This window comes from Saccharomyces mikatae, assembly GCF_947241705.1.
Source record: "Saccharomyces mikatae IFO 1815 strain IFO1815 genome assembly, chromosome: 2".
Classification (NCBI taxonomy): Eukaryota; Fungi; Ascomycota; class Saccharomycetes; order Saccharomycetales; family Saccharomycetaceae; genus Saccharomyces; species Saccharomyces mikatae.
The window spans coordinates 614,014-628,656 of record NC_079257.1 but is presented as its reverse complement, the minus strand read 5'-3'; the positions used below and the strand labels follow the sequence as shown (position 1 = coordinate 628,656).

At 38.4% G+C, this 14,643-nt stretch overlaps 6 protein-coding genes across 6 annotated transcripts; 1 reads left to right on the top strand and 5 right to left on the bottom strand.

Moving 5' to 3' along the window:
• Positions 1-126: 126 nt before the first annotated feature.
• Positions 127-1,254, top strand: LDH1 (triacylglycerol lipase; the record flags this gene model as incomplete). The annotated part of the gene is made up of 1 exon (XM_056224608.1): positions 127-1,254. The coding sequence occupies one exon, from the start codon at positions 127-129 to the stop codon at positions 1,252-1,254; it is 1,128 nt and encodes a 375-aa protein (XP_056080555.1).
• A 313-nt stretch (positions 1,255-1,567) lies between these two features.
• On the bottom strand, positions 1,568-4,348 carry COS111 (Cos111p; the record flags this gene model as incomplete). Its single annotated transcript, XM_056224597.1, has 1 exon — positions 1,568-4,348. One exon carries the CDS (start codon positions 4,346-4,348, stop codon positions 1,568-1,570), a length of 2,781 nt encoding a protein of 926 aa, XP_056080554.1.
• Positions 4,349-5,197: 849 nt separating this feature from the next.
• Positions 5,198-7,735, bottom strand: MCM7 (DNA replication licensing factor MCM7; the record flags this gene model as incomplete). Its single annotated transcript, XM_056224586.1, has 1 exon — positions 5,198-7,735. One exon carries the CDS (start codon positions 7,733-7,735, stop codon positions 5,198-5,200), a length of 2,538 nt encoding a protein of 845 aa, XP_056080553.1.
• A 1,564-nt stretch (positions 7,736-9,299) lies between these two features.
• Positions 9,300-9,935, bottom strand: DER1 (derlin; the record flags this gene model as incomplete). The annotated part of the gene is made up of 1 exon (XM_056224574.1): positions 9,300-9,935. One exon carries the CDS (start codon positions 9,933-9,935, stop codon positions 9,300-9,302), a length of 636 nt encoding a protein of 211 aa, XP_056080552.1.
• Positions 9,936-10,934: 999 nt separating this feature from the next.
• On the bottom strand, positions 10,935-12,611 carry BEM1 (phosphatidylinositol-3-phosphate-binding protein BEM1; the record flags this gene model as incomplete). The annotated part of the gene is made up of 1 exon (XM_056224563.1): positions 10,935-12,611. The coding sequence occupies one exon, from the start codon at positions 12,609-12,611 to the stop codon at positions 10,935-10,937; it is 1,677 nt and encodes a 558-aa protein (XP_056080551.1).
• A 651-nt stretch (positions 12,612-13,262) lies between these two features.
• KTR4 (putative mannosyltransferase) lies at positions 13,263-14,642 on the bottom strand (the record flags this gene model as incomplete). The annotated part of the gene is made up of 1 exon (XM_056224552.1): positions 13,263-14,642. The coding sequence occupies one exon, from the start codon at positions 14,640-14,642 to the stop codon at positions 13,263-13,265; it is 1,380 nt and encodes a 459-aa protein (XP_056080550.1).
• Between the last annotated feature and the right edge of the window lies 1 nt (position 14,643).

The following is a 14,643-nucleotide window of genomic DNA, read 5'->3' as shown; positions in this document are numbered from 1 at the left end:
ACGCGTCATCTGTTGACCGCGAAGTATGAAGCGTATTATCATGATCTATCAGAATGGCACAGCAGCAGTTGTACTGCAACTTAACGTTGAAACACAGTCAGCGAACGGAAACTTTATCCTTCAATAATGTATGTCCAGAAAAGCTCGGAAGCAAGCGAGAGTTGGACTTGTGAACCTCTTTCTGGAAGGACGCTGTGTGAGATTGTTCAAGGCGCCGAAAGTGCAGCTGATTTAGTAACTTACATTCGCAAGCCAGGGATAAATTTGGATTTCAAGTTGAGGTTTATTGCTGATCATGAAGAGTTCTTTAAAGTACAACTACCGGATCGAAAATCAAGAATAAGAACATGCCACAACTTAAATGATAAGGGGATACGAAGTGATACTGTTTTTGTCTTCGTGCCTGGGTTGGCGGGCAACTTAGAACAATTCGAACCTTTGCTCAAGCTAGTTGACTCTGATCGGAAGGCCTTTTTGGCATTAGATTTGCCTGGGTTTGGTGATAGTTCGGAATGGAGCGATTACCCCATGCTGAAAGTGGTAGAGCTTATTTTCATCCTTCTATGTGATGTGCTAAAGGGACGGCCTGCTGTATTATCCAAGGATGACAATTTAAATTTTTTTAATGGCCACAAATTAGTCCTTGTAGGTCATTCTATGGGTTGTTTTCTGGCATGTCATCTTTACGAACAGCACCTGGTTGATGCAAAAGTGGTGAAGACACTAGTTTTATTGACTCCTCCAAAAGCTCATATCGAGCAGCTTTCAAAAGATAAACGCATTTATCAATGGGTACTTTATGGTGTCTTCAAGATGCCATGGTTACTTGACATTTATAGGAACAAATTTGATCAGGTAAAAGGTTTGCAAAGCTCCGGCATTAAGCAGTATTTTTACCAAGAAAATGATGATGTCACGTTGAAATATAGAAAGTTTTGGCAATTTAAAAATAACATAAACAATAAAAGTAAAACTATCATAGGTTATTTGCTCGGATGGCAAAATGTTGATTGGGTCAAATTCAATGAAAAATTGGCGCACACGGGTATGAAACAGAACATAGTAATATTTGGTGCAGAAAAAGACCCTATAGCTCCAATCAAAAATTTAGAATATTATAAAGAAGCCATCGATAAGGATTGTCTTCGTAAAGTGATCATATTACCTGATTGTTCGCATAATTTGTGCTTTGATCGTCCAGAATTAGTTTGCGAGAATTTTCAGCAAGAAGTAATTGATAATGTGAATTCATAGAGATTCTGTTAATTCCAGTAATAATCGCCTAGCTGAATTTGACGTTTACCATTCTACATGACTTGATGAAAACCAAAAGGAAAACAAGAAAGGACTAGATTACTCAACTTTTGTGTTAAATTTCTTATTCTTCAGCTTAGGAGCGAAATCGAATATGGTGTCTATGTATGCCAAAAGAGGCTAATAACAAAATATTAAATATAAATAAATAAAGCCATGCAAAGTAGAAAGTTTATGCAAAAAGGGGGGAAATAAACATCAAAAAATAAGTGGTAAAAAAACACAAAATATGAGTTGTTCAGGAAAGCGGGTATTACATTATACTTTCGGCATAGTAGTTATTTTCTCCCACATTTCTCCTCAGATCGACTCTCCTCAACTCCTTCAATCTACTAAGCAAATCACGTGTAATACTGTCTATTTTCAAAGTTGGCTTCCCCACTTTGACTTTGTTCATATCGACATTTTCGTTTACACATAATTTAACAACCAATGAGACATAATTCTTTGATACTTTTCTAAGCCAAAATGAAGTTGGCCTTCCTGTTTTTAATATGGTCAACCTAAATTGTAAGAATTCTGCTTCTGGACTTAAATCAGAGTTAGTATCAGACTCAGATCCAACGCCATATTTGATATCGAACAAATTTGATATTTCGAGAATATCGGTGTCACGAGAACAATAACTTTTTATATACAACTTTTCAGACTTGATATTGAAGAGCTCTTCTAACCCTAAATCGTCTGATTTTGAGAGCTGATCCATAACCATCAATGCAACGAATTCATGCAAACGGGCATTACAAGCCCAGGAAAAGTTTCTATCCAAGCCTGAGTCCCGGAAACTGAATATGAGACGTTCATAAGAGTTATTGTCCATGGATTTGTAACTCAAGTGCTGGCGAAACGTTCTCATCACAAAATACTTCACCATGTACTGTCTGCACCAAACAATATCGTTCATTTTCACCTTGGTTAAAGCGCTGTATCCACCTTTCTCCTCATTTCTATTAGAAATCATTTTAAAAATTTCGAAAGGGTTCAATTTCTTCAATACAACATTTTTGTTCTGGTTCAAAGTATTGTTACGCCTGTGTTCCTCTCTGGTTTTAGTTTGTGCGTCGATTGGAGGTGGATAATCTATCCAGTTCGACTGACCACCGATCCAACTAGACGGATTGTTACCTAAGCTTGAAGAACGTGAGTGTTTCTTGTTTAGACTCTCGTAGTACTCGTACCCTTTGCCGGAATCGGTCATATAGACGACTTCTAGATCTCGTTCAGGTCCTGCAGAAATACTTGACTCCTGGACGGCAGGCAATAATGAGGATGTCATTCTTCTTCTTTCGGTCCTTTGGTTGATTAGTTTGAAATCGCTACAAATAACTAGGTTGGAAAGGTTCAATTCTACAAGGTTAGGACATGAGTTCAGCATATGTAAGATGTAACCTAGAGGTAAATCTTTGTAAGGAGCGTATTTTAGAAGGAATTTGTTGGCATATGGATGGTGGGTGCTAAATGGTTGTTCAATGCTAAATTTTAATTTTGAAGGACGATAGTTGGATGGATGCTCCGAGTTCTTCTTTGCATTTTTGGAATCATCATCCGGATGGGCCTTTGAGCTGTTCAACCCATTTGTATTGGCCACTCTTGCCTTCCTGTTTCTTGAATTAAGTTTCATTCTAAACCAGGAGGATGACGATGCATCGGGCATTGGTTTTTGTTTCTGAGGAGATGTCCTGGCAGATTTTGCAGAGGCCTTTTTCAATGAACTAGCAGTAGAGACTCTTGTCAGGTTACTACCGGAAGACATGTTGCCATTACTGGTACTAGAGGTTGTTGAAGATAATGAAACATGAGAAGTGTTATAGATTGACGACATGATACTGGTTGTTATGGAAGCGACGGAACTATTCGAGCGTTGCCTTCTCGTGGAGTAGGCACTAGAAGAATTGCCAGAAGATGTAGAGGTAATGGAAGAAGAACGAGAAACGACTTTTTTCAATTTAAAGCTGTTTAACAGAGGAGAGCTATAAAGCGGCTCATTTCTATATCTCCAATCCCTCCAACCAGCTAATGCTAGGTCTTCAAATTCACCAGTATTTGAAGCATCGTCTTTGAGTACTCCGCTGTTAGCATCATTCTCATTAGAAATGGTAGATGTCGGGGTAACCGGAAGTAGGCTCAAGCTTGTGTTGGTAGATCCATGGCGACGGCGTCTGTGACGCCTTGGATGGCCTTCATCGTCCAAGTCTTGACAATCTTTTGAATCTTGACCGATAATTCCCGGTTTCAGATGTGATAAGTCCAATATTTTTACGTATGCCCCGTTATCTGGATTTAATCTCAACGAAGTGACAAACTGCGCCACTCTGTAAGTAGAAGTGAAATAAGGTTGCCTATAAAGAACAATTTTTGTTGCCTTGTAGAACTTTTTTGAAACATATAGACTTCTCACCAGTGTCTTTTGATCACGGCCCAAATCAAACTCGGAAAGTATTTTGACAATTATTTCAACTGGCAAATCGTTGATATCGGCAAACTTACCCCAGACGTGGTATTTTCTCTTTCTTAACTTTTCAAATCTAGAATTTTCATGTTTACCAGAATGGGAGGTCTTCAAAGAAAAAATAGAAAATGAGTCGGATGAAGCACTATGATCGTACAGTTTATTCATAAATTTTTTTGAAGAGGTGGAGATCAAAGACTTATACTTTTTCTTGATTCTTGATTTCCTTGAGTTCATTGTTACAATAGTTTCGTTATCTAGAGAGGTAACGTCATCACTACGTCCCTGACCTAAAGAAGTTGAGTCATCGGGAGCGCTAGCTTGATTTTGATTTGTGAGCGGAGATTTGAACGTTGATATAGGCGATTGACTCATTGGTCTGGAGTAATTTGAACCATAGCGCTTCTTGCTTCTAGATTTTTGTGGGATCGATGACAATTTACCACCTGGAGTGGGATTTTTGCCACCATTATGGCAACTACCGCTGTTATTAGGGTACAGCTTATCGTAAACGGAGGTACCGTAACGAGAATAGTTGTTAGACACGATATTGACGTTTTGGAGTCTTGAAGTAGCACTTGTCATCCGTATTCTCGACTTGTTTAGAGATTTTGTTTAGCGACTTTTTTTTTGCCCCGTCTTGCTTCGAGTGTCTTTATAGTTCCTCCCCGCAAATATTCTTCACCTAAGTATACTACCGCCCGGATCTTCAAGAATGAAAAAACCTTTCAAATTTAACTTGTTGGTCCTGTATGTAAACCAAACAGAAAAGCACCACGGTACTAAACAACCCCATGTTCAACCGTTGTATCACAGTCAAGATTTGACACTACTTCTATATATATTTTTTAGATGGCAGAGGGACATAGGATCGATAAAGGTTGCCTTCACAGGTTAATGGATGAGAAAAAATTTTACTGCCTGCGGGTCCCCTGATAGTCTTCTTGGCGATAACAGAGTAGGTGCCGAAAGGTACTCCTAATTCGGATTATTACCAAACGCTACGGTCTGCTCTGAGAACCCATCCTTTCATTTTCAGGAAGAATTCTGCACGGTGTGCTCTTAGTTATTGCTCAGGGGCTGACAGTGCCCTGTAGCACGGCTTTCCACGGGCATATCTAAGTACCTTTAGCTGGGCTTATCCACCTGGAGATAATTTTTCTTTCTCCGCAAAAAAAAAAAAGACCTGGGCCCGTGGTAAACGGGCATGTGATCCGTCTTGGTGCTAAAGTCCGAAATATGTGGGGCAAGTCCGGGCAAAGACAATGAATAATATTGGTAAAAATTATAATAATACAGAATACGTATGTTGAAAACTAAGCTTTGAAAGAAAGGGACAAAAGATGAATTCAAATGTGCAGGTATATTGGAAGAGAAAGTAAGAAGGAGGAATGAATGAAGGGTCTCTGTTATTTTTGTCCTTTTTCGGAATTTTCAAGCATCCTGCAAATCGATATCAGAATCTTGCGCGCTTGAGTCGGCGGTAGCGGCGGTTTGTGGCGCGAGGTTTGGCGTACCCGTTTTTGAATCTTCATGATCAGCATCCATGGTGCCGTCATCTACGAATTTCAAAGTGTTACCTTCATTGATTAAATGCCAGACATTTAAGTAAGAATATTCTTGAATACAGTTGCTTAATTGCAGCATAGTAAATCCTCTCAATCTTATGGTTTTCACAATATTTTCGTATGATAGCGTGTTTTTACCAGTCTCTTGCAGCATTTTTTTGATGATTGTGAAAATTTTTGTTGTGGGGCTTTCATCTTCTTTCGATTTATTGGTCTCTTGATACAACGATTCTTTTGAGACCCTGACCAATCTCAGGGCTTCTTCCACATCGTCTATGTCCACCGTATCAGCCAATCTTAACTTTGCTAGCGCCTGAGATAATCTTATAATGCCAAGCAAAGTTCTAGGAGTGGCCTGACCGAAGGAAAACTTAGAATCCATCTCTCTCTTGGAGTCTTGTCTTAATCTGATGTAAGCTTGGACCACATAATCGTTTACGTGCTCGCTCATGACTGGTCTCTTGGTCTTAGCATAGGCAATGTACTCTCTCATCCTAGAGGGTTCTACTGGAGTGAAGTCCAAATCCGGTTGTTTATTATGCATATGCACATATGTTACGTGCTCAGCTAATTTCTCGTCATCGTCCCTACTTGGTATATCTAACATCAAGAAGAGAATATCAAATCTAGATAGTAACGCGGCTGGCAGGTTGATATTATCTAAGGGGGATAATCTAGGATTGTATCTACCGTATAATGGGTTTGCCGCTGCTAGGATCGAAGTTCTGGCGTTCAAAGTGGTGTTGATACCGGCTTTGGATATCGAAATGGTTTGTTGTTCCATAACTTCATGGATTGCAGTCCTGTCACTTTCGTCCATCTTGTCAAATTCATCAATACAACAAATGCCGTTATCAGCAAGTACTAAGGCACCGCCTTCCAAAATCATTTCATCTGTGACGGGATCTTTCATGACCGCAGCAGTTAGACCAACCCCTGATGAACCTTTACCGGTGGTATAGACACCACGTGGTGATATCTTACAAATGGCTTTCAGCAATTGGGATTTAGCAACACCAGGATCACCCATCAAACATACATTAATATCACCTCTAATTTTCATACCGTCACCCACTCTTTTGTCTACACCGCCGACCAGTAGCAACAGCAGCGCCTTCTTAACGTCCAAGTTGCCATAAATTTCCGGAGCAATAGATTTTGCTAGTCTATTGTAGACATCGCCGGAAGCGATTAGTTCCATAACTCTTTCCTCCACATCAGAAGTCAGGCTGAAAGACGCAAATTTCTTCTTGTGTTGACGAACAAACTGAGCCTCCAAGTAAGTTTCCGTCAATAAGCCAGCTTTCAAAGCCTTGAAACCGGTGTAGGGGGCTGGCAAAAAGATACCAGTGACATCGACGATATCACCAGGTGATGATGATCTTACCAACGTCCCGTTTACGTGGATATTTAACGACCTAGGAATGTGACCTACTGGCACCTGCTGTGATAATTCTTGAATCCTGCATTCCTGAAAGGCACTAAATTTGGAAGCTCTTGTGCTCATGAACAACTGACCTTTTGTTTGATTCTGGGAACATTCTTCGGAAGTACATTCGGACAATGGAGTGAAAGTGCGAGAATTCACTTCTTGGAATACTTCATATCCACATTGGTCGCATGTATAAGCGATAACTTCAACAGCTGGTTTGACATCAGAAACTCTGGTGATAATACCTCTGACAGTAATAAGTTGGCCCAGAAAGTCACCTTTGATCTGTCTTACAGATAACGGTCTGGAACTGACTGCTTTCTTTCTGTAACGACGAGCATAATTTTGAGATAAAGGTTTGAAATAAAGGAAATAGCGTCTAGTCAAATTAGGAGGAAACAGTTCAGTTTCATCTTCGACAACTTCCCTCAAAGCATCGTTCATGGAGGAGGGTGGATCGGAAGTGGTGTCCATAAGATTCTCGTTTCTGATCTCATTGGTTCTATCTGAGAGCATTCTCTCGTTCCTTAGTCTTCTTTGATTTAAAATAACATCAAGAACATCATCCTTGTAATCAATTTCCTTTGTTGGCAGCGGTATATTGTTATCTATGGCACGACAGAATAACTCAGTGAAATGATTTGCGTTTTGCTGAATGGCGGAAACAAGATCGTCCGCCTGCGTCCCCTGAAGAAACTTTTCGTTCTGATACTGTAAAATATCATTCAAATCTATAACCACAGAATTCAATTCCCTATTGGCGACTTTCTGTAGTATTGCCATATATTTGGGACCCTTTTCCAATAGGTCTTGTTCTATATTCTCAGCATCCATGTCTTCGTCTTCATCCTCATTTCGTGATGCTTGACCAGACAATGTATCTTGTTTGAAAGTCACCAAGAAATCAGTGATTTCATTAAATAGGTTGCTATAGTCTATGGGAAGCTGAATTGATGGAAGCGCCGCACTCATATTTCTTATCTACTACCTAATGTTGAGTTCTTCTGGAAAAATTCAAGAAAATAAAATCACTAACTGTAGTAGCCCTCCTTAACGTAGTTTATTAGTGAAGATACAGTCTACAGGTTTCTATACAATTGCTTCTCGCTTAAGCCCTTTGGTTGTTCTTCAGTGTCTCGAAAAAAAAGAAAGAAAACGATTAAATGAATTGCATTTATTTTCCTTATGTGGAAATTTCCCTTCTAGGTAAATGAGTTCCAAGAAGAAAATTTTTCTCGAGCTCGAAAAGGACGCGAAAGATCATATAGTGTATTATGAGTAAATAATTTGAAGATTCAGTGGTAGGCAGAGCAAGCTTTGGTTTGTATTAAAAAATTATACAAGGAGCTTCTATGGAGCAGCGAGAGGCGGCTGCGATATTCTCGCAGACATTTGATGGTAATAGGTGATTTTGTGATATTCACGCCACTTTAAAAGCTGTTTACCCCTCCCCGCTCCCTTTCTACCTCTCTACCTCTGCACTTCTCATTATGTATGCTTTGTTGTGCTTTTCCGCCATTGTTGTCAATACAAAATATATGGTTAACATCTACTTATTTTGGTCTTTTTGTTCTCCTCGTAATCAGTGAGATGAGCCTTGCTGTCACCTTCTCCTCATCTTTGAGCAAAGCGTAAACAAAAGGCGAAAAAGGGGAAGCTACAAAACTGAGCATGGTTCGTCGCATTATTTGCTGTTGCGAAAATGGTAGTAGCAAAGGCACCTTCAAGTTCTTGTGTCGCATCGGCCTATCACAATAGAGTGTCGGCCGTTTTACCAAGAGAGGTAGTTTTTGCAAGCCTCCGGTGATTTCTTTGCCGCTGCAAGGAAGACAATAGGTCGGGAATGCCATTGTTTTTAAAAATAAGCTTAATTACCATAGCAACAGTAAATTTTCCCTGATCTTGACATTTACATAAGTGGGATATATAAGAGGCTATTGCTAGAAAGATATTAGGCTTTGCGCACCTCCATCTCCTTCCTTTACTTTATATTATTTTTTACATTCCTTCTGACGACAAAAGGCCAAAAATTCTCAACAGTGGATAGAAAATACCTAGGACGAACAATGCTCGCAATCAAAGGGTTATCACAGCTTTCCAAGTCGTACAAAGCCGGTGTATCTAACAAAAAACTAACGACGGTGTTTTATGTTGCTTACATCACTCTAGGGTTGACAACACCTTTTCTCCTACCTGCTCGAATGGCGTCCAAAGAAGCTCATTGCGACAAAAACGATTTTTGTTCTCAACGGTCATACACTAGATTTTAGAGCTGTTGTTTTCTTTGAAAATACATATTTATTGGGAAGAAACTGTCGACGTTCTGTCGGCGACTTATTTATTTTGCATTTATACATTTTACATGGTTTTTTTATTATTTGAGGTTTTCCGAAGACCAGATTCAACTGCGTTGTTTTTCGCCCTCTTCTTTAATTCATTCTAATCAACGATTCATTTATTCTTTGTCTATTTTATGTACTTATTTATGCTCGAGTATCGAAAGTTCACTTTTTGTTACATACAAACTGCATCTCCTTTAGGGTGTTTCAGGGTTATGGAACCAGTCGTAAGGCGACTTACACAAATCGATGCCATAAATTTTCCCTATTATATCATCCATGTAGTAAATGATGTGACCTGGCAGGAAATTCATGGCTATTTCTAACCAATGCCGCTTATATACAAAAAACATCACTGCATTCATATAAATGGGGAATATGGATGGTGAAATGTCAACGGCACCGAAGAGGCGTATATTCATTTGGTTTCCGTTCTTTTTAAGCTCATAGTATACGAGATTCTCATGTAGTAAAGCACCGAGTGATGTTACAGGTGGTTCAATACTGGTCATCTTGACCAATATTACCAAAAGTAAAAATATTATCCAACAAAACTTCCTTCTCAAATTGAATGAGTTCTCCAATGTTGATAAGTGATTGGCACTAATAAAAATGTTTAGCATCGATATCCAATCAAAACCACCATAATCAAATATCGAATAAATTAGTCTGCCATATTGTCCCTTTCTGAACACTAAGTCATAGCTGTATACCACCTTTCTTGGATCTACGATCCGGAGACCTATGAGACCTGATAGTACAAGACAGCCTATTGTCCACAATCTTGTCACCAAAGGGATGTCTCCTAAGATATTCAGTATTACGGCATCCATTGTTGCTCAGTTCTAGGTTTATATTCGTCGATGAGGAAATCTCCGTTGCAATACTTTCAGCACCTTGATACAAACTATATTCAGTAAAACTATAAGAGTATTTGTCGTCCTGTTATGTGCCTGCTTTTTGTTATAACTTATATTTGTCGTCCTCTACTAAATTAGGGACTCAAGTCTATCTTTGATCATTTACAGGTTTACATGGATGGTTGAAAAAGGACACCGCGCACAATTCGTACGTCGGTAATTACGAAGAAAAGAGGAAGCCTAGAGAATTCCATACAGTAAGCTTCATAAAATCATAGAGTTTTAGTATGATGTTCCATGAAAAGCTTTTGTACTAAATATGTGAGTACTAAATACACTCAGTTGTTTATATAAGGCGGTCATTAAAGCTTACGATGAGATTAGTTCTATCTGATTAGAAATGAGTGTCAGTGGGTCTTTTCGCAACATAAAACAAAAAGAAAAAGTCTCCATTACTATTTGCACATAAAGTCAAATTTTTTCAATAAACAATTTGAGACGAAGTTTACGGTTCAACAAAATTAAACCAGAACAGGATAACTTTTTACTTTTCTGGGAAGTATAAGAACGCACATCAGAAAGGATAAGTTCTTTATTTCCTTTTTTCCCCTTCGGCGTTCTACGTCTGGTGCATAGATTTATTATTTATAATCCTACATTATTGCTGAATAGAAGTGTTTTGCATTTTATTCATTGTTTGAGCTTGTATAGTTTTTTCGCAGAGCTCAGTTATAATTTTTATTTAAATTTAACATTAGTTTGTAACACATCAAATTCTGCACAGAAATATCACTAGAGAATAATTTCCAGTATTTGTGAAGTTTAGGGAACTTCTATATACATATGTGTCCTTATTTATTTTTATTACAAATTGCGCTAACTTTACTAAGTTAGTAACAGTTCAATATCACTCCATTCAAGGAGAATTTATCGCTCCCGGAAATCAGCATGATATCGATAAAAACTTTTATCCTATTTGGATCCGCCAATTGGAATATCATGTACAGAAATTTTTAACTTGGACTGTATGATGTTATTGACTTGTGAGTCAGTTTTAATCTCCTCCCCGCTACCATCTGATAATTTGATTTTTAATTTAAAGTTAGCTGTGTCAATTCGGGGTGCGATTTTACTACGAAGTTCTTTAAAGGTTGTGTCACTCTTCAGCATCAGCGCAAAAATATCATCTTTGTAATAAAATTTTACTTTAGTAGTTTTCACGCCAGAAGTCGAATGTGCTGATGGCTGCTTGGAGCCAGATAAAGATAAGTCCGAGAGTTTATTATTTAAATTCAAATCTTCGCCAGTTAAAGTGTTATCCTGGTTAGCCGAAGCTAAAATAGAATTCTGAGATGCTGTTGCAAACGTTGCCGTATCATTTTCTTGGAGCGTTTTGATATTATTTTGATTTTCGTCACCTTCAAATTCTCTGTCAAAACCGTTATCCAACACAGCGAATAAGGAATGAACCATCTCTGAGCGAGATATATAATCGGGAAGATTTACTAGGTCTGCAACGTAGATATTTAAATCCTCCTTTCTTTTCTTTGTTATACTATTCGTAACATACGGGACAGGCCCAGGAATATAGGGCATTATACGTTTGGACCATTGACCATCTGCGTCTCTTAATTTACCGGCCTCTGCTGGGAACGCATCTAACAGTTGAACTTGGAGATCGTAGAAATCTTGATAGTATCTTTTTAGTTGCCTCGCTTTACCATTAGATAATTCACAGTAAACTAAAAACCAGTACTTTTCGTCTTCTAGCCCAAATGACTCGACCGATGCTTTCACTAACAGTTCACCTTCGATCAGCTTTGCGCTTTTATTAAGAGATTTTGTGAAAGATTGCTGCTGCTGTTGTTCCACGGAACCAAGGCTGATATTACTAGCTTTGTACCTTGCAATATTGCTTTTCCATTCCTGGACAGTAGGCAAATTGACGGATTTAATATCTTCTATTACATCATTACCCGTTGCATACCCTGTAGCAATATCAATGATGCTAACGAACCCAACGGGTACAAGACCTGGACCACCAAGTCTGCCAATCGGTTTAGCAATGAACCATTCGCAGTTATGGTGTGCGCAAATAAACAAATTCTCTCCTACATAAGTGGTCAGTTCATCCGCCTTTTCTGCTTTGAAGTCATATAAAACAATGGCGTATAAAGAACCCATGTTCAATGAATCATTTGTAACTTTCCGGCTCGAACTATTCGTTCCATTTACTGATGAAGGCTTAGTTCTATCAAACACTTCAAAATATGTTTTAGGCACAACACCTTGCTTTCCAGTAGAAGGATTCGAAGCCTTATACCAATCCTTCTCATCTCCAGATACGTAAAAGAATTCACCTTCCATGAAAGATAGCTCCTTTGAAGTTTGTGCCTGATAAGTATATTTGGCTTTTATGACTTTCTCTGGAGAAGTGAGATCTTTAGAATTATGCCTGTTCTTTGGCGAAGAGTCCCGCTGGTTTTTCACTGGAGTGGAAGAGGATGAAGAAAGGTACCTAACAGGTACCGTTTTAATGTGTTTTATAACACCTCCATTATCATGAGAGGGTGTGGAAATATCTGCTGATGTAATTCTGCCCTTAGATCCATTACTATCTCTTTTTGAGAGTTTGAAGTTCTTCAGCATTTGTAGGGCTTTTTTGACAATTTCTTTTTACTTAGTGTATCACAAAATATGTTATGCCGATCTTAACTTCAACGTGCTTTTTACAGAGCAGTGTTTCGCAGACAGGAAGTGGAAAAGGGATGTTTTGCTGGAAAAACCAATGTATTGCAAATATGATTAGTGTCTTAGAGGAAACATATGCAAGCTAATGTGACATACCAGATTATGGCTGTATTATCACTTTCTTTTTTTCCTGAATGAGGGCCTTCGCCATTTGTCCGTTAAGGGTAATAGTAATTAAGATGCCATCAAAGCCTGGGAAGAATGTCGAATAACTATGGGTAGGCGATCGTCAAAAGTTTTTGTTGCTGCTTACTGCATTATGTTCATATAACTTCATGATAAGTTTTGAAACTTCAAATCTACTGAGTGTCACTTTTGAATCAAAGTTTCCGCAAATACCAAACGTGTTTTAATAACACCCCTACCTGTTACTAATTGCTCCCTTTACATGTAATTGAGTTTGTCATCCTTACGTTATTGCCACATTATAAAATTTTTCTTAATTCCATGTTATGTATCTAATTATTGTGTACTAAAGTTAATAATATATCTTTCGATATAAAGGCATGCTTGCAGGGAGCCACACTATTGTCGAAAGGAAGCTCCTTCTCAGTACATATCGATTTCTTCGTCGGTCATAGAGTGCCTGATCCAAGCTGCTTGGCAATTTTGATGATCGAGATCGAGAGCCGTAAATTTACCTGGTACACAGTTTCCATTACACCTATCTGAATCACTTGGGCAAGTGGGACAATTCGTGTATGGAAAGTGGCTGTAACCTATGTCTCTGAACCAATGAATGCGCGATTTGTCGGCAAATAAAGCAAGTGCCAAACTTCTAACGGGAGCATCGCCCCACCTTTCATAGTAGAATCCCTTTTTCTCTTCAAGATATTGCATATATTGTTCGTAAGGCTCCGACCTCAAAAAGTCCAAATCAACTATTTCAAAATTAGTCCAGAAATGGCAAGTAGAATACCCTTGAGTATATTCGTAATTATCTGGATTCTGGGAATTATCTTTTAACCATCCAAAAGCTCCATTAGCGTTCAGATAGTCTGGGTGTTCCTCAACGAAATGCATCGTTGAAGTCCATAGCGTTCTAATGGTTTGTGGGCTATCATAAAGATTCAAAACAAACCCATAGATCTTGTCGTTCATGCTCATAAATTGGAAAACATCGTATTTGATTTTACAGTAAAAACTAACATCAGGTTCCAATCTCCAGACATATTTATATTTCGATAGTAAAGGATGATGATAAAATTCTTTGGAATAGAAACGACACATGTTATGATAAGATTCTTTTTTGGCGTACTGAATTTTCTCTTTGTCCAATTTGTCCATTTCTTCCTCGTATTTCTTCCTATCGATGTCATCAGGCATATTCCAGTCATTCGGATCAATAGTACCAAATTCTATCAAACGATCTTGAGGGAGAATTTTCCGTATTCCATCTTTGAATTCATCCGTAAATTCTTCGTCGTTCAAGAATGTATATGGATAGCCAAAGTTCTTATTGTATTCTTCTTCCAGTTGTTGAATAGAAGATATTATTTTCTTTAAATCAACATTTCTCACTAAAATCAAAATGGTGCCTTTTGCCTTGCCTGACAATGGATCCCCGCTACGTACCAAATTTTTCACTTTTGGCTCAGAAATTTCTGTAGCCAAAAACTCATCGTACAACTCTTTATTATCAGCAAGTACTTCATTTGGATCAAAACTCTCCTTGTCATAAAAGGGCTCATACAATCTCCCCAATATATCATCCAACTCTTCCGCATCATGGTTAGGAGCTACAGCAGGTGTATCAGTGTTGCCTGTGAAGCTATTGTAGCTTCCCCGCAAAGAATTGGCACTATCTTTAACTGCTTTCAAATACTCTTCATTAGAGGTTACTACATAAACAGCAACGGTTACGATAATCGATGTTACGATAACAACTGAAAGTAACGTTTTCAGTATCCTCTTTGAAAAAAACCTCATA